The sequence below is a fragment of the Lepidochelys kempii genome, chromosome 1, assembly GCF_965140285.1.
Source record: "Lepidochelys kempii isolate rLepKem1 chromosome 1, rLepKem1.hap1, whole genome shotgun sequence".
NCBI classification, from domain to species: domain Eukaryota; kingdom Metazoa; phylum Chordata; order Testudines; family Cheloniidae; genus Lepidochelys; species Lepidochelys kempii.
The window spans coordinates 204,710,875-204,729,848 of record NC_136380.1 but is presented as its reverse complement, the minus strand read 5'-3'; the positions used below and the strand labels follow the sequence as shown (position 1 = coordinate 204,729,848).

At 41.7% G+C, this 18,974-nt stretch overlaps 1 protein-coding gene across 2 annotated transcripts in view; it reads left to right on the top strand.

Annotated features, from left to right (window-relative positions):
* Positions 1-18,974, top strand: part of ARHGAP31 (Rho GTPase activating protein 31) — a 91,707-nt gene that overhangs the window by 53,610 nt on the left and 19,123 nt on the right. For both annotated transcript variants that reach the window (XM_073308932.2, XM_073308922.2), the window contains exons 2-6: positions 9,065-9,167; positions 9,742-9,886; positions 15,334-15,416; positions 16,155-16,262; positions 17,819-17,964. In XM_073308932.2, the coding sequence (XP_073165033.1) occupies positions 9,065-9,167; positions 9,742-9,886; positions 15,334-15,416; positions 16,155-16,262; positions 17,819-17,964 (585 nt within the window). The remainder of the gene's footprint in view (positions 1-9,064; positions 9,168-9,741; positions 9,887-15,333; positions 15,417-16,154; positions 16,263-17,818; positions 17,965-18,974) is intronic.

The following is an 18,974-nucleotide window of genomic DNA, read 5'->3' as shown; positions in this document are numbered from 1 at the left end:
TAACTTTTAGCCTACCAATAGACTCCATAGCCTCACAATCTTCCCCAAAAGTTTCTCGCTTCATTACAATTATGAATCAAAGAAACTTGCCGGCGTCTTTCTTGTTTATCCAATTCCTTTTAGAAGGTGTCATCTTCTGAAGAATTGGTGCTTGAATTATCTCCATTTCCCTGTGATGGTTGAAGACGTCTCAGGGATGGACGCTCAAACAAGTTCAGAGTGGAGAGGGAAGTTTGAGAACAGCCTGCTATTTCTGAAGGATGTGAACTTTCCGAAACTGCAAATTCGATTGTCGATGACTCATTTTGTTGTGTTTCGTTTACTTCAACCTCTTTCGCCAAGTTCAAATGTAGCAAAAGATTCTGTTTTTCAAGTCGTCAAGCAATATCAAGGAGCCCTTCCTTTGCCTTTGGTATTTCCCTTGAGGTAAGAAGAATCCAATACAGTGGGTCAACATAAACTCCAGCAAGGAAATTAATATTGTCAAAAAGCTTCTCTTCACATTTCTGCATGGAGGATAGAATTCCTTCTGCAATTTGTCCACCATTTTCTTGCAAGAATTTTGACAGTTTTCACCATTCCTTCATTAAAACTCCCAGGGTTATATCGACAGCTTGAAGATTCATGGTTATTTGGTTTGGCTTTGCCAAGAGGTCTCGCAGGTATTTCACTTCATCCCATTCAGCTTTTGTTAACTTGAGTTCTCTTGTTCCAGCAGCAGCCACTTGTTCACAGTAAGATTGAAAAACAAGAAGCTCATCAATCATCGCAAATGTTGAACCCCAGCGAGTCACAGTATCCAATGATTGAGTTACCCCACGTAAATCAAGCAGAACACTTGGAATACTTGGGGTTCGTAGTTTGACAATGACTTGTCAAATTTTTGCTAGAAATTTCTTCGCATGTTCTTTGTTCAGTCCATCCCAGATTGCCAACTGAAGAGTGTGAATACCACACCTCATCAGTTGGACTTTTGAGTAGTCCTCATGAAGCCATGTTGGAAATATGAGGCTAGGGTCATTAACCCATTGCGCAGCAGCATCCATGTTGAGTTTGATTTCATCCATTCCTTTAGTTCCTTCATCAGGCAAAATAGCTTCAGTTCTGTCCACATACCAGTTCTCAGAGGTAGAAATGGTTTTACTGTCCTCGCTGAAATTTTTGACGGCACACGTCATGTTTGCTGCATTGTTAACGCAGATGCTCAGCACTTGCATTTCACTGATCCCAAATTTTTCTAAAATAGCTTTTACTTGACTTTTCACATACGAAGAATTGTGACGCCCTTCAGTGTCAATTATGTCCAAGATTTTTACCACAGCTTTATTTTTTCCTTCTTCATAGTACTGAGCATTGATTGCAAGGAAATTTCTGTTTCCACAGGTTGCCGCATCCATTTTCAGGTAGCACAGCTTTTGCTCCAAAGCTTTCTTGAGCTCTTCGCGACCAGACTCAGCTGTGCTGACAACTAAATGATGAACCGCATCATGCCCTGTCAAAACGCCAAGCTGCCAACCCATTTCACCTGCAATTTTTTGGATCTTTTGTTCTTTAGCCTGAAGGTAGTGAGTGGTGTTGAACTCAAGCAAACCATTTCCATCAGCCCTTCACAGAAAGTATTGGCATCCATGGTGACTGTAACCTTTGAGGACTTCAAATATGAGTCAAGTTTTGTTTGCTTAATTTTGGGTTTCCTTTCAGATGAAGCTCCGCAAAAAATCTTTTCTACAGGAGTTTTCAAAGAGCCAGATGGACGTCATTTAGCTGCGTCAACCTTTTGTTTTGCCTCATCTTCCTGGTCCCTTTTTGTAACTAGAGCCGCATAGTTTTCAGAATGGTTACATTTTACATGCCGCCAAAGGCTGAAACTTTTCACAGCACTTGCTTCACTTGTCTTGAAGCTGCATGGTTTGAGCTCGCCATTCACTTCCTTTTCCACCTTGCACGTTGCAGATTTCTTCTTTGCTTTTCCCAAAAGCCCAAATTTGGGCTTTTCAAATTCTAAAGTAAAGACGTAGTTGAGATCCTTTTCCATAAATCGGCTATCAATCATGGGGGGCAGATTTGATTTTTTTGTGGAAGCCATGGCCAGATCTGCTTGTGCTGCTATTGCATCCAAATGTTTCTTGTTATGATCTTTGAAAAGCAATGAACAAAAGCATTACATTTTTTTTATAATGTACCTGCTTGTGATATCTTAACCAGTTAAGGTACTTTGAATTTATTTTGGATTTTCTGGACAAAAATGATCGCATTTTCTTTTTACACAAAATTATTATTAAAGTATATTTTAATATTGTAACATGTTTCTTGCAGTTTTAATGAAGTAAGAAGTATTTTTAATATACATAATATAAATTTTTATTTATAAATTGCAAGTTAGTTTTTCTTATGAAATTTTGCGGTAAAATATTCAAAATATTTTCCAAGTTTTTAATTAATATCTCAAAAACACTTTAATATAGATATATCAATGAAATTTGGTATGTGCCATAGCGTTAGTATGTGCTATTGCTATTCTACAACATTACTTGTTGGGAAGTAACGAGGCTACACGTTACAAGGTTGAAAATAAACTTTAATGGGAAAGCGGATTCAAATTGCAAGCACAGTCCTTTTAGTAAAGAGATCAAATTTCGAAAATAGGTTTTTGTTTCATCAGCCTGAATAGATTATACAAGATAGAACCTGTTATTTGCTCTATCTTGTATAATGTTTCCAGCCTGATGAAGAAAAAATATATTTCTGAAAATTTGCTCTCTTTACTAAAAGGACTGTGCTTGCAATTTGAATCCGCTTTCCCGTTAAAGTTTATTTCCAACGTTCTATCATACAACATCATTCAAATAAAATTATTTAAACTACAGGCATCGTGAACTGGGGGGACTGGGCCAATTTTATTTAATATTTTTTAAATCTTCGACTATTTCATAGAATCATAGAATATCAGGGTTGGAAGGGACCTCAGGAGGTCATTTAGTCCAACCCCCTGCTCAAAGCAGGACCGATCCCCAATTAAATCATCCCAGCCAGGGCTTTGTCAAGCCTGACCTTAAAAACTTCTAAGGAAGGAGATTCCACCACCTCCCTAGGTAACGCATTCCAGTGTTTCACCACCCTCCTAGTGAAAAACTAGTATTTAACAGATACAACCCTGGAATATGATTTAATGCTAAAACATGCATTTAAATGATACTCTTAATTTATTTTGTATAATTAACCGTTTCCGAGAAAACTGTTTAAAAATTTTAATCTGCTTAGAATGATACAAAAAATTTTACTTATTACTTATTTTTCAGCTTTGGAACCATAATTTTTAAATGTAATAATAAATAATAACCAAAAATTATTAACTTTATTATGGAACAAAGTAGTACTGGTCGTAGCCAGGGGCAGTCGACGACAAGCCTTTCTTGAAATATGAAATAAAAATGAGCAACCGCCAGTTCAGGATGCCTATGGTTTAAATAATTTTGGATAACGTAATATGGTAGCACATACTAATGCTAAGACACAGACATAATTTCATTACTTTATATTAAAGCGTTTTTGAGATATTAATCAGAAATTAACTTTTTATCACCTCCTTGAAGGGACTGTAGCTCCCTTAGGAAGAATTTTAGGACACGTGTTCACAGAAACATTTTTTCTTAAAATGACCTAAGGATTCACCCCCAAAATTGTGTTGGACATTTTCCAATCACTCTGGATATATCACAAAAATCACTCCTAATTTATGCAAAAATGTTTACTGTATATTTATATGCCTGCTGCACACAACTTTTTCAGTAAATTTAAAATTACAAACAACGCTACCAAAAGGCCGTTGAACAGATGACATATCAAATAAGTCCGCCAGAATAATACGGGAACATGTATAAATGAACAAATGTACCGGTAATGGGAGCCAGTGTGAGAAATGAGCGTAAGTGGTTAATATCTCTTGCGATATCATAATATATCAATAAACAAAAACATTAGTTTTTTGCAATATACCTGTTCGTGATATCTTAAACGTTGCGTATTGCATCACACTTTTCCGTAATCGCAGCACTCAGCACGTCTCATTGATCAACCCTTACAAAAGAAGTATCAACACATACTTATCTAACTAATCTACATGAGTATGTACTCGCCTAACCTTGGCACAAGGGTGGGAGCCGTCTGCAGTGTTGCAGGATGTCTGATAATTAGCTGATTCTTTAATAAAACATATCTCCACAAAACTTTGTAATTTTGTATCTGTACATTAAATCTTGATTTCGGCTGAAGTGAGAATAACTGTGACATATTACGTAAAGTGGTAAAGTAGATGTTAATATCAGTTGTTATACAATTTGAAACTTTTTGGCATCTTTAGGACTTTCTTGCTAAATATAATTCATTTTGGATTGAAAATGAAAAAAAAAAACTGGAGCAGTGGAGCGGTCAGGATTTTCTGTGCTCCGGCTCCACTCCAGCTCCAGGCAAAAACCTGCAGCTCCACTGCTCCGTGCTCCAGCTCCGTGCTCCGCTCCAAAGCCCTGCATATGAAAAGAGATGCCTGTGAGCACCCAGTACATATATAGCTTGGGATATTTCTATTCCAGCATTTTCACAACCTTTCATAACACTCAACATTTGGGCTGAAATTTTTCATACTTGGTGCCTTCCCCAAAGGTGTATTAGATTAGGAGGAGGAGGAGGAAAGTTTGAGGAAAACCCTTTTCTTCCCCCATTTTTGAGTTATGAAAAATTGAATAAAATTAATGTTTCCCATTGCAAAATGGTCAAACAAACAAATCGGAACCACATTAGGCCAGATTATCTTGTACCCAGTACAGTTCAGAGGTGTGGGGAGCCACCAGGGTTGCTGTTAGTCACCTTTGGGGCAGTCTGATCCTCAGGCTGCTGGTCTTGCAGAGAAACTTAGAACAACCTTAAGGGGCCATTCCTGCAGCTGGGGATTGCTAGAGTGTAACAGTGCTCTGGCAATGCTTCCTTTCTCTTGGCCCCATCTTTTACACTGGGGGTAGGGGGGTTGTCAGTAACAGAGATGGCATAAAGCTGGCTCAACACCACACGAAGATTCCGTTCTGCTGATTAAACCTCAGAGAGTCACTTAGCCGGGAGCACCAAATCGTAGAAATGTAGGGCTGGAAGGGACCTCAAGAGCTCATCTAGTCCAGCCCCCTGCGCTGAGGAAGGACCATGTAAACCTGGACCATCCCTGACAGGTGTTTGTCCAACCTATTCTGAAAAACCTCCAGTGACGGGGATTCCACAACCTCTCTGGGAAACCTATTCCAGTGTTTAACTACCCTCATAGTTAGAAAGTTTTTCCTAATATGTGATCTAAATCTCACTTGCCGCAGAGTAAGCCTATTACTTCTTTTTCTACCTTCAGTGGACATGGAGAACAATTGATCACCATCCTCTCTATAACAGCCCTCAACATATTTGAAGACTGTTATCAGGCCCTTCCTCCGCCTTCTTTTCTCAAGACTAAATATGCCCAGTTTTATTAACCTTTCCTCATCGGTCAGGTTTTCTAAACCTTGTATCATTTTTATTGCTCTTTTCTGGATTCCCTCCAATTTCTAAACATCTTTCCTAAAGTGTGGCACCCAGAACTGGACACAGTGCTTCAGCTGAGGCCTCACCAGGCCAAGTAGACTGGGGACAATTACCTCCCATGTTTTATGTATGACACTCCTGTTAATACACCCCAGAATTATATTAACATTTTTAGCAACTGCCTCATGTTGTTGACTCGTATTCAGTTTGTGATCCACTATAACTTCTTTTCAACAGTACTACTGCCTAACCAGTTATTCCCCATTTTGTAGCTGTGCATATGATTTTTTTCTTCCTGAGTGTGTAGTATTTTGCACTTATCTTTATTGAATTTCATCTTGTTGATTTCAGACCAATTCTCCAATTTGTCAAGGTCATTTTGAATTCTAATCATGTCCTCCAAGGTGCTTGAAACCCCTCCTACCTTGGTGTCATTTGTGAATTTTATAAGCATACTTTCCAGTCCATTAAGCAAGTCATTAATGAAAATATTGAATAGTACCAGATCCAGAACAGACTCCTGCAGTACCTCAGTAGATATATTCCCCAACTTTGACAGCGAACCATTGATAACTACTCTTTGAGTATGGTATTTAAAATCGTTTTGTATCCATTTTATAGTAATTTCATTTAGACCACATTTCCCTAGTTTGCTTATGAGAATGTTATGTTAGACAGTGTCAAAAGCCTTACTAAAATCAAGAGATATCACATCTACAGCTTCCCCATCCAGTAGGACAATAACCCTGACAAAGAAGGTTGGTTTGCTATGATTTGTTCTTGATAAATCCATGTTGGCTATTACTTAGAACACTATTGTCCTCTAGGAGTTTGTTCCAGTATCTTTCCAAGTATCGAGGTTAGGTTGATTGGTCCATAATTCCCCAATTTTTCTTTTTTTCTCTTTTTAAAGACGGGTACTATGTTTCCCATTCTCCAGTCTTGTGGGACCTCACCTGTTCTCCATTTCTCAGATATAATCATTAATGATTGTGAGATTGTTTCAGCTAGTTCCTTCAGTACCTTAGGGTGCATTTCATCAGGCCCTGCTGAATTTAATACACCTAAATTATCTAAATGTTGTTTAACCTGTTCTTTTCCTGTTTTGATTGCATTCCTTCCTGGTGGTTGTTAATATTAATTATGCTGAGTATGTGGTCACCATTAACCTTTTTAGTGAAAATTGAAGTAAAATAGGCATGAAATACCTCATCCTTCTTGATATCATCAGTTATTAGCTCTGCTTCCCCGCTAAGGAGAGTACCTGCACTTTCCTTCATCTTTTCTTGCTCCTAAATTATTTAAAGAACCAGTTCTTATTGCCTTTTATGTCCCTTGTTATGTATAACTCATTTTGTGCCTTAGCCTTTCTTATGTTGTCCCTTCATGCTTGAGCTATTCTTTTGTTCTTACCCTTAGCAATTTGTTCATGTTTCCATTCCTTATAGGATTCCTTTTTGATTTTCAGGTCATTAAAGAGCTCCTGAGGGAGCAACGCTGGCTTCTCACTATTCTTTCTATCTTTCCTTTGCACTGGGATAGTTTGCTGTTGCACCTTTAATATTGACTCTTTGAGAAACTGCCAGCTCTCTTTGAACTCCTTTTTCCCTCAGATTTTCTTCCCATGGGACTGTGCCTACCAGTTCTCTGGGTCTGTTACAGTCTGCTTTTTTGAAGTCCATTGTCCTTATTCTGCTGTTGTCACTCCTTTCTTTCCTTAGAATCATGAAATCAATCCTTTCATGATCACTTTCATTTAAATTGCCTTCCATCTTCAAATTCTCTACCAACTCCTCCTTGTTGGTCAGAATCAAGTCTAAAATGGCTGTCTCCTTGGTTACCGCCTCCACTTTCTGAAACAACAAATTGTCCCTGATATATCTGGCCCATTGTGTTCTGAATGGGAGTACAGTGACGGTGGCTGAAGTTTGAAACCTGATCCTTGGCATGGGCAGAGACCTCCCTAAGGACTGGTGCCTTGGCTTGGCTTGCAGGGGCAGGCATGAAAATGTTATAAAAGGTTGAAAAATCACTTCTGAAAAATGGCATCTGCTAAGACTTTTAGTGGAGTGCAAAGATGACTACTCCTCTTGTGACCTCTCCACACATTCTCCCTGCCTGACCTGAGCAGGATCCTACTGCTGGGAGAGAGTGGGCATGAGGGGACATGTAAGTGTCATGCTACATTAAGTAGCAAAATCCTTCAGGAAAAAAACAAAAACCTTTCCCTTAATGGCCAGGACAAGAAAAAACAGCACTGGTGGGTTGGTGTAGGAAATGGATCCAATAACCCCTTCCCATCCCTCCCCAATGCACTGCTCCATGTTATGGCCCCAGTGGTGCTGTGCTGCATGGTACGTAAGAGGTACAGCCCCCCTGAGATGGCTCCCGCATGCCTTCTCAGTTGTGCTATATTCAGACCCTCCTTGGTCTGCTGGATCTGGGTCCTAAATATCAAAATCCCTGCTGATATGACCTTACTGCTGCATATTATAACCACTAGAACCCAGGAAAGGTTCAGCCAGTAGCCTCGCTTCACGGTACTGGCTAGGCCTGGTTTTCTGGTTAAATGTACAGCTTAATCTATTACTGTTTGTCCTACAGAGCATATGGGACACACAATGTGGCTGAGTTAATGCTGCTGTGAGGAACCTTAACGTCTGCATTTCCTGACTGTCTTGGGATTATAACTGTACAGCCTTCATACTGCATTAGTGTAGTGATTTGCATATAATAGGGAAGGACTCTGCCAGCTGAGTGCACTGGGGACTGCAGGGGATGGATCTGAACCAAAAGGATGACTGGCTCAAATACTTGTGTAATGGGAGAAAGCAAAACCTCAGATTGAAACACACCTGAACTCCAGATCTGGATATGAATTTAGTAGTTTGGGCTCTTTTCTAAATCCTTAGCTGGTATAAATTGGTGGAGCTCTTTTGAAGCCCAAGGAGCTATGTCAGTTTGAGGATCTGGCCTATATTTCCATCTAATCTAATCTCTCTAGGTATTTCTAAACCCTAGTCACTGGGTACTAGGCTCACACACAAGAGTAGATGCTTCTCTGATTTTTAAGCAAACTAATCAGACCAGTTGGCACAACACAGCTAAGCTGGAGACCTCTTGAGAACAGCTTGCTTGGAGGATTCCCACTTCTTCATGCTCCCAGTTATGATTGAATCACTTTCCCCTCTGGAAAAAGCCTTTTTCTTGCATTTCACGGTATGGCTAGAGCAGCCGTGTGATTAGAGGCCGTTATTGTCAGAACAGATGATGACCATGGCTGCTGCAGAACTGTCGTGCGACCTTCTGTCTAGCTCTGTAAATCAATTTGTGGCCACCTCAATGATTTTATTTTGCTATTCTTGATCTCACCAATTACAATATCCTTTCCTGGTCACTGCAGAGAGGCTCTGCCACCGTTTAATGGGACTCTCTCCTCTGAGGACCCTCATGAAAGATCTTCTCTCTGCCTAGTCACTGCTGACCTCATCTTCCTTTCCTTTATTAGTCCCTTACGTGCTGAGGAGCTGTGCCGAGTTCATTGAGACCCATGGCATTGTGGATGGAATCTACCGGCTCTCTGGAGTGACATCCAACATACAGAAGCTGAGGTAAGGGCAGGGGTCTGACTGCAAAGCGGGGTTCAGTGGCATTGCTCAGTACCATTGTTTGGGGCTAGTCCAGGCATAGACTTGTTGAATGTCGTCCCAAGGTAGTGTAATGAGGGCAGCAGGGCCCAGCCCTGGTAAAGAGGAGACCAGATTTAGAGAAAACCTTAGTTCCTAACACTGGTAAAGACCAAACACACTACTTTATGGAGACTAACTTTTGTCCCCCCAAAAGCACCCCACTCTGGGTCCATTAACGGAGTACTTTGGGGGCAGCCTAGGAGTAACCAACCTCAGGGGCAGTCCAGGAGTATCCAACCTCAGGAGAGGGTAGTCGCTGTATGTCAGTTTTAGGACCCATCAGTGGAGCTGTGTGAGGAAAACCAGAGAAGAATGAACCTGGAGCCTGAGCTTCAGGAGAAGATCTGGTCCAGGTTGCAGGTAAAAGAGGCAGATCTCTGCTTTCCAGCCTATAACATATTTCTCTTTCCCCTCTGCCTGTGACAGACAACTAGGCATGGACTGTTTCCAGCTCCTGTTCTTCCAGGCTGTTATATCTCTTTCTGTGTTGTTTCAGGCAGGAGTTTGGCTCTGATCAATGTCCAGACCTGACAAGGGAAGTTTACCTTCAGGACATTCACTGTGTGGGGTCACTCTGCAAGCTGTATTTCAGGGAGCTTCCAAACCCACTCCTCACTTATGAGCTCTACAAGAAATTTACGGTGAGCCTTTTATTCTTTTTCACAGCCCGGCATGCACATGTGTTTTGGTAAAGGTAGTTGGTTGTGTTTTAGTCTCACTCTGATGACCCCATGTCAGGGGTTTGTGTGTGTGTGTAGGGGGATCATCCATCAGTGCTCATGCACACTCCTGCTATCTTTTCATTTTGTCTGTTGCTGTCTCGCTCTTTCTCACTTTGTTTCTCTCTGTCCCTTCATTGTTTCCCTCATTCTCTTCGCTATTTCCATCCCTCTATCTTTGTGTTACACTGTCTCCTTCTCTTCCATATCTCCCTCTCTCATTCTGTTTTTTTCTCATTCTTTCTCTTACTCGCTTCCCCCCCGCTTTTTTTTCTCTTTGTCTCATTGAACCTTTCCTTCCTTCCTTCCTTCCTTCCTCTGGCCCTCCCTCCCTTCCTCCCTAATTCTGATTCTTTCCCCCATTGCTGTCCTTTGCTTGTAATTTTTATAACATGTGAATTCACAGGGCCTGATTGTCTGATGCACTGTGCAGTCATTTACACCTGTTCACAGCGAGTGCACAGTGGGTGTAAAATACTACATCTTGCAGATGTGCTAGTGTGCACTCAGTTTGCATTGATGTAAATTATGACACAAAGTAGAGGGCAATGGAAAATCAGGCCATAATGATCATGTCCTGGATACAAAGAGCAGGTGAAGGTGGAAACTGTTCAAGCAGAAATCTGTAACCTCATTTAAAGTAACTGTAATTCAAAGTGTAATAACTCCATTCTGCAAAGCGAATACAGATTATGTGTGGATACAAGTAGGAGCAGACTGCTGGGGGCAGAAAAATAGACAATGACCCTTGCTGCTGAGCCTCCCTAAGTCTGTGCTGGTGACCATAGCTGGATTTCTAAAAGAACTGGACAATTTGATGACAGTTAATATTTTATTTTTGGCACTGCAGATAGTAACACCTGTAGTTAAGGTTGCCTGATGCTTTCCACTATAAAACCCTGCATTCATTTGGTTATAACTTTGCCAATCTTTAATCATTTGGGCTGAAATTTTCCACGCTGGCTGGCTGACTCATATTGAATGTTTTTGGAAAGTTTCAGATAAAACAGTTCATTCATTTCTCAGAACGATATTAGGGAAAAGTACATTGTATTGCCCATGTTCAAAAATTCTTAGAACTGTTTTGTTGAGAAGCTTTGGTGTCTCCCCTTAACTTTGAAGCAGAGACTAGAAATTCGGCAGGGGGATCACTCTGGTGTCAGGAATGCTAGATATTATAGTGATGAGCATGGTATATGAATGTATGTAGAACAGAAAAGCCTTTTGTTTTCCCCTTGAAAATATGTGCAAGTTGGCCAAGTTTTAAGTCTTTGAACAATCTCAGTTTGCACTTGCTCACTAGAGACTTGTTAGAGTTTGGCAGCTAAATTCTCCAAAGATTCCATCTGTATTGAGCATGCTCTAACTAAGGGCTGCAGGGGCTGAACAGGACTTTCCCTGCAGTTACTTCTCTTGGCTGCCCAGGGACAACTATCATGCCCGACATAGGAACTGAGAGCAGGAAGATGGTCTCTCTTGTGCTTTCACTGCTGGGCCCAGGCAGGAGGACAAGAAGGAAGAAAAGGCTGATAGGATATGCAAAGGGGTGAGGAGCCGGGTCTGGGGGGGTAGTGTGGGAGGAGACTGGGATAAGGAGTAGAGGGGTTAGAGAACTGGGATGATTAAGATTTGGCAAAGTTAAAAGCAACTGAAAACAGGTTCTTATTACAGCTGTGTGAAATTGTTCAGCCAAAACCTTTTTCGGCAAAAAATGCAAGATTGGATGACACTGGAACGTTTTGTGAATTTGTGTTGATTTTGCCAAATTGTGTAGGTAAAATAATTTTAAAAATCCAAAAATGTGAAAATGTTTCATTATGACATTTTTTAAAGGAAATGTTTCATTTTTTCAGCTCTAAATGACTTTTTGTTTGGAAATTTCCTTCACATTTTTTTTTAAATTAAAATGTGAAAAAAACATTCAAAATCAAAATGAAACATTTTGTTTCAGGTCAAATGAAATATCTTTTTTTTGACCCGAAGCAATTTTTTTTCAAGATTTTGATTCGCTGAACATTTTGAAAAATGTTGGCTTCAGGGTTTTATAATGGGAACTGTTGGGCAGCCTTAACTATAGGTATTTCTACTTACAGTGGGTAACTCATTTGACTAGAAATACTAACAGAAGCCCCCAAAAAAGAAACTATTCCCCAAAGTCTAGCGAAAACCACCAGATGGGGAGTCTGGTTGAATGTAGGATGGGTGCCCCAGTGCCTAGACAGCAGGGTGTGGGTGGGAGGCAGGGATGCCTGGTAATCCCACCCTGTCTGCCTCACTCAACACTGTGTCTGAGGAAGGTTAGGCACAGCTTTGAGTCACCACAGTAATTCAGACATTAGTGTCTCAGGATAGGAAAATTCTTAATGACCAGAGAGGGATTAGCCTTTCGGCTTCAGTGGTATCACATTTATAAATGCGATGACCCTGCCATGGCATTGCTGCATATTTACCTTTGCAGTGTGACACTCCCTCTTGCTCTGGGCCTTCACCAGCTCATAATCCAGTTCTGATCGAGTTGGTGACTCTGGCACTGACAGACTCATTCTAACACTAGTGTAAAGGGACTGATTGCTCCATCGAACCAATTCAAAAACAGAAGGCCACACACCTTCTTCTTTCCTCAGTTTTACTCCACTTGCTAGCCAGAGGTTAGGAGGAACAGGGTACCAGCTGAGCACACCCAGTGTGGTCAGTGTAGTAGAAGGGTAAGAGATCATGTCTGTCCTTGACTGTGTATCTGAAACTCCCTGTCTCTTTCCAATTTTTTCTTCCCATTCACAAGGTGAAAGGTGAAACAATCAGCAATTAATGCTACATTTGAAAAAAATACATTAAATAAAAGCAGTTGGCTTTTCCTGGGATTCTGTGTCCTCTCCTTCTTGATGCTCCGAATCTATAATTCCACATGTTGAAGATGGTGCCCCATGGTTTTGTAAGCCATGCCATGGGTTTCTAGCTCAGTTGGCTGAGAAGTATGGCTGTTGAGTCTGAGTCAGTCATGACATCACATGAATCAGCATTTGCTTGCTGTCTGTTTCAGCTTCCTTTCCTAGAACCTAGAAATGAAATGTGTGAGCCAAAACCCAGCTGATGTCTGATGTTTCAGATTTGCATCCAAATGTTTGGATGCTTCTCCTGATCCATCTTTGGTCAGAACCAATGGCCTGGAAATCTCACATGAGAAGCGTAGGATTTATTGTGCTTCTTCTCTCTCGAATGATGGAAACAGGTTTTTTTATAGGTCAGTACTTCCACTGGTGGATTGAAACAAAAATAATCAGCTGAGATGGGTCTGAGTTGTAAGATTTAAATCTGGAGTGGAACTTCCCCCAATTCAGGAGTTTTCATCTCTGGGTTTTCAGTTCAGCCCATAGCAGAGATGGGGTCAGGCACAAAGCTCAGATTTGGATTTCCCAAGTTCAGAGGTATCAGAGCTGTCTTTTTATCTGGGACTATCTCTGGAGCTGAGGCTTGTGGAGATAAAAAAAAAATGACAGGTTAACTTTCACCCCACTAACTTCTTTGAACCTCAGAAAAGGCTCAGTTCCTGCTTTGAATGAAGATTAAGGTTAGAGCTCATTTAATCCAAATAAGGTGTCCGTCTCTCTCTCCCCATCAACTGTTTTGACATTGGAGGCAGGCTGGTGGTATATGAACACCTGATCTCTCTCTATATATTCATTATTGCTGCAAAGCCCTCTCCTCGATCGATGCCTGATTAATGGTATATAAGTTTGACAGCACACGTGTACCATGTCAGTGACATTAAAGGACTTGTGTTGGTGATCCTGGCTATGCTCTTATTGGTGAGATCATTGGTAACAATGGTGAAGGTATTGACTGATGACATTGTTGATGCTTCTGTTGCTTGGTATGGTAATTGTGATGGTGGTGGTGTCTATGCACCTGTGGTTGTGGGCTGACAACAAAGATCAGAAATAGGTTCAAGGCACAGAATTCAAATCTGGGTTCCCAAAGTGGGGGCTGCTTGGATCCCGGCATGCAGTTCATGCCCATCTCTGGTAGCGAAATTGATTATGGCAATTTACATGTGGTTTTGCATAAAGGATGGCTGATAGTGAAAAGAATAGTGACGAGAATAGTGACAGCAGAATAAATAATGGGAATGTAGTAGTGACAGTGAAAACACAGGAAGGGGTTTCTGTGGTTGTGGTTGGTGATTTCAAATTAATTATATTTAAGCAACTGATGGTTAGGAAAGGCTTGTTTTCTTCATCTCAGTTCTAGATTTGCTGACGTCCTTATGTAGGCAAAACTCCAGTTGGCAGGAGCGGTCACCGTGTCTTTCTTTGAACTCACTCCAACCCCCAGCAGTAGCAGAGTGGGCAGGTGGATCCTAGATAGCCTCACATTGTTTGAAGTTCCTAGTGGCTTCTCCTCTCCCATTGTAATGTTGAAAGGGAATAGCTGACAGAAGACTAACAATGCAGAGAAGAACTCTCAGGAATTCAGACAATAAGTTCTTAAATCTCCTCTCAGCTCCTGCTTTGCAGAGAACTGCCGGGCTAGTGGTGGTGGGGAGGTGCCTCACCTCCGTTTTATCTACGCTGTTCCACTCTAATGGCTAATGCAGATGTTTGTTATTCTGTCTATGCAATTGTATTTCTAGGCACCTGTCATTGTAGCTCATCTAAAATACCTCATCATCACAGGAGCTGCTGTATCTACATACAGTAGATAATAATGCTTGTTTTTATTTATAAATTACTTTGCCTTTCATGCCCACAAGTCCCAAGCTGTTTTCATTTCACAGGGTTTAAAAAGGACCCATTTTTTATTTGTTCTCAAACTTTTTTTGGAAAAAGTTTCAATATTTTTCATTTGTTATTTATCATTTCCTCCTCTTTTCCTTTCATTTATTTTCCCTCTCTTCCTCCACCCGCTCTCCGTATTTTTTGTTTTTTTTCTTTCCATTTTTCTCCCAGTCAGTGTGTGTGTGTGTCGGGGTCGGGGAGGAAGGGGAATCAATTTTCAAAAATGAGTGGGAGGAAGGAGGGGAGGGAGAAGGCAGGAGTCAAAAAGAAGAAAAAGGAAATACATCTCGCAGCTGAAGATCTCAAAGTGTTTAATGAATTAAGGCCCAGACTTTCAGCTGTGAACTGAAGGAGACTAGGGCTCTATGCCCCGCAGTGAGGTGGGTAAGTATGGTTATCCTTACAGGGAGGTGAAGTGACTTGCCCAAGGTCTCACAGAAAGTCAGTGGCAGGACTTCCTACTCATAGCTCTGTAATGTAATGAGACAGTGCTCCCTCTGACACCTGCCAGGCCTCTGTACACGTCTCTCTCTGTCACTTCCTCACTTCCTCTAAATCCATCACCTCAATGGACTATTTCCTTTCTCTCCACAGGAGGCAATATCTCGCTGCCCAGAGGAGGAGCAATTGGCCCGAATTCAAAATGTCATCCAGGAACTTCCACCATCACATTACAGGTAAGAACTCAGCCGTTGAGGCTGTGGGGATCCATACGGTGTCTCTTAGCTGTGGGAAGGATTCTCTGAAACAGCTTCAGCTTCGGGGAGGAGCTGAGAGGTGGGTTCATTCATTGCCACCAAATTCAAGAGCAATTCACCTGTCCTCTAAATAAAATTAAACAGATCATTGCATTATGTGTCTGAAAGAGCAACCAGCCCTTTCTAGCTTCCGTCAACCCGGCTCTCCCTCCCAGCTGCCATAACGTATTTGGCCAGTTGCTCAGTGCTGTCCAAGTGGGAGAAGGCAATTAAGCACGTGTATTTAAGCATACAATGTGATCTGAATTTCCACAGCCACCATATGCATCAGTAGCCCCCTTCTTTCTGCTTCCTACTGACCTTCCTCCTCAAATTCATTTGGGTTGTGCCACATGAAGCCATCTGCAATAACAACATCCACAGTGTTCTGCACCACTGCTCATAAACTCTGACATCACAAATCGCTGCTCTGGCTTTGAGCCATGGTGCCCATTTTGCCAGTCTCATATATACAGACCCCACAGTCACTGCGGGAGACTGAAACCAGTACTATCAGCACCAAAACACAGGCCTCTACCTCTTGAGCTAAAGGAGCATTCTGTTAGCAGATCTTATATGGCAGACTGCTGTAATCTCGCGGGCTAGCAACTAATGGGAGACTTGATCACATGTGCAGGAGCTGAAGACTTTTTCTTTATCCAAACCAAATGCTTGCAGGACTCTGGAATACCTGATCAAGCATCTGACTCACCTGGCCTCCTTCAGCAACATGACCAACATGCACACCAGGAACCTGGCCCTAGTGTGGGCACCTAATCTCCTCAGGTACAGTAAGGACTTCTTTTCACTTCACTCTTAGGGGAGCGCTGCTGAGCTACTGCTGGATCATCTAAGAGTGAAACTGACCAGACAGTAAACAGAGACTGACCAGTTAGTCACAGACCGAGCCCGCTGAGAAAAATGCAAAGAAATAAACAGCATAAATAATAGTGCAAAGTAAATATCATTTAAAAAATTCTCCCAAGTTGAATAACCTGAGGTTTTACTAATAATATCCAGGGAAGGAAATCTATGGATTTCTAAAAACTATATTCTTTTTGACAGTGTCCATTTAAAAATGAGGCGTTTGCTCATCATTATGGGATTGAAGCAACTGTTTTCAAAATATGGGTGATTGAGTTTGATAGGACAGAGCAATGAGTGACTCGGGAAGGGGAGATAGTGCTACATGTTATAGATGACTTGAATCCAAATCCATTTTGGTCACAAATGAAATGAGTTTGAAGATCTTAAGATAGTTGCTAGTGGACGTTCGCTGGTATCACAAGATCACCAAGCAGTTTTTCGTAATTTACCATGCGTGAAAATCAATGCTGAGAGCCAATCCTGTGATTGGATCAAATGTTGAAACTATTGAACATTGCAAAGTGGATGTTTACTACTCAGACATTTCCATTCCAGCTTCTGTCCTTCTTGTCAAATGACCTGAAGTCTGTTTCCTTTGTAATGCAAGTCCCAGGGAGGACAAGAAAGCAGCAGGCAATGCAACTGCAGTCTCCTTACATGGTTATCCCTTTGGCAATGCCCCAAACCGTTATCTAACAAACCACTCATTAACTTTACAAAGGATCCATTGCCCAGAGATAATTTCTTCAGTAACACTTTGGCATGTCAAGATAAGGAAGGTTTTTCTGCTGAGAGAGTGAGAATGCAAGAGTGCTGGGTGGAGTGAAGGAAGGGACAGGGACTCATAGACTCATAGATATTAAGGTCATAAAAGACAGTCATAAAAAATAGCAGGAAAAAGAAGAACCCAAGACATGGAATTCAAATCTGCTCTTCCCTCACATTTGATTGGGTTCAGTTCTGGTGGTTTGGCTTCAAATCCACCTTACAGAGATAAGCTCAAACCACAAAGTTTGGAGCTGGAGCCAAAGTCTGAGGGGGTGCTGGGCCCAGTGTTCGGTTTAGTCTCTAAAAGGAATAGAGTAAGAGGACCGAGAGAAGGTGGGAAAGGAAAAATAGAATGGTGGAAATAGGAAAAAGAAAACTTCTGATGAATAAAATTAGTTAAAATGCAAAGGGGAGAGGAAATGGAGAAAGCAACACAAAAGGAAAAAGGAGAGATGAGAAAGGAAATGGGGAAAGAATAAAGAAAGAATGGAAAGTTAAAGAGAGAATAAAGGACTGGAAGAGTAAAAAGAACAAGACTCAGAGCAACAGTGGGTAAAAAATTCCTATTCCAGAACATTCCTGCTGTATCAGGGAAAGGTTCCACCCATGACCTACTGGGGAAGGTCAAAGCAATTCTCTCCCTCACATACTGTATCTTAGGATGCAGGGGTTTTATTGTATTTATGGCTGCTCCCCCTGTGGTACAGGTCGAAGGAGATCGAGGCTGTTGGCTGCAACGGAGATGCAGCTTTCCTGGAGGTGCGAGTCCAACAGTTGGTGATTGAGTTTATCTTGAATCATGTGGATCAAATCTTCAGCAACAATATAACAGCCAGCTCCATGGAGAATGATGGTAACTACCTCCCCTGCCACATACGCTAACTGCTGGCCGCTCTAACCCTAGCCCCATCCCCTCCCACCAACACCCCAATTTCAACCCCGTCCTTTCTCATAGATGCTCCCAAACCTTCTCACTAGTACCCTAGCCCCTCACTGACTGTAACACTTCTCACCAACACCTCAGATCCTTCTCTTCAACATCCCCGATAGTCCCTACCAAAATGCAAACCCACCCTAAACCTTCTCACCAATGCCTGACCCGACTAATCGTGACACTTTTCATCAACTCCCTCCTCACCAGCGTGACAGTACTCCCAATCCCAACATTAACCTTTCCCATCGACGCTCACGGATCTACCCTTGATATTCCAATCCATCCTAACCTTAGCCACCCCACTTAGCTCTTCTCACCAATGCCTAGAACCCTAAACCTTCCCACCAACAGCCTGAGCCCAGCCTAAAATCTTCTCCTTGCAATGTCAGGCCTTCTCCAATCATAGCTCTTCACACCCTTGTCCCCATCTCTGTCGACAGCCTTCTCCTCCCTTTGCTTGTCATGTCTAATCCCAGCCCTTCCTGCCATCAAAAAAACATGTCCAAAACTACAGTGTGTGCTTTGCATGGCATTCGGATCATATGTCTAAGGATTTGCTGCTTTATAACTGGTGGCATTATTTCATAAACTGAGAATTTGTCCTGGACTTCAGCAGAATTGGGAAATACTGTTCTTGTTACTCAGATACAGGCTTGTAGAGAAAGTGCTTTTAACGGGGGCTCTTGGTCCTGATTAGCCTCACATAACCTCAAAAATGTGCACCCCTATAAGTTTGTAATTCTTTTCAGCTTTTATTTGAGCTTTAGGGGAATTTTTAGCACTTAAGGAAGTGAGGGACTTACCATGTTGCCTAAAGACACAGTGTAGGCAGTGGCTATGCAACCTCCCCACACCCAGCTCTGTCACTACCCTTAAAGTCCTCTGCTGGAAATCACCCGCTCAGAGCTCCAGCCCTGACCTGTGGACAC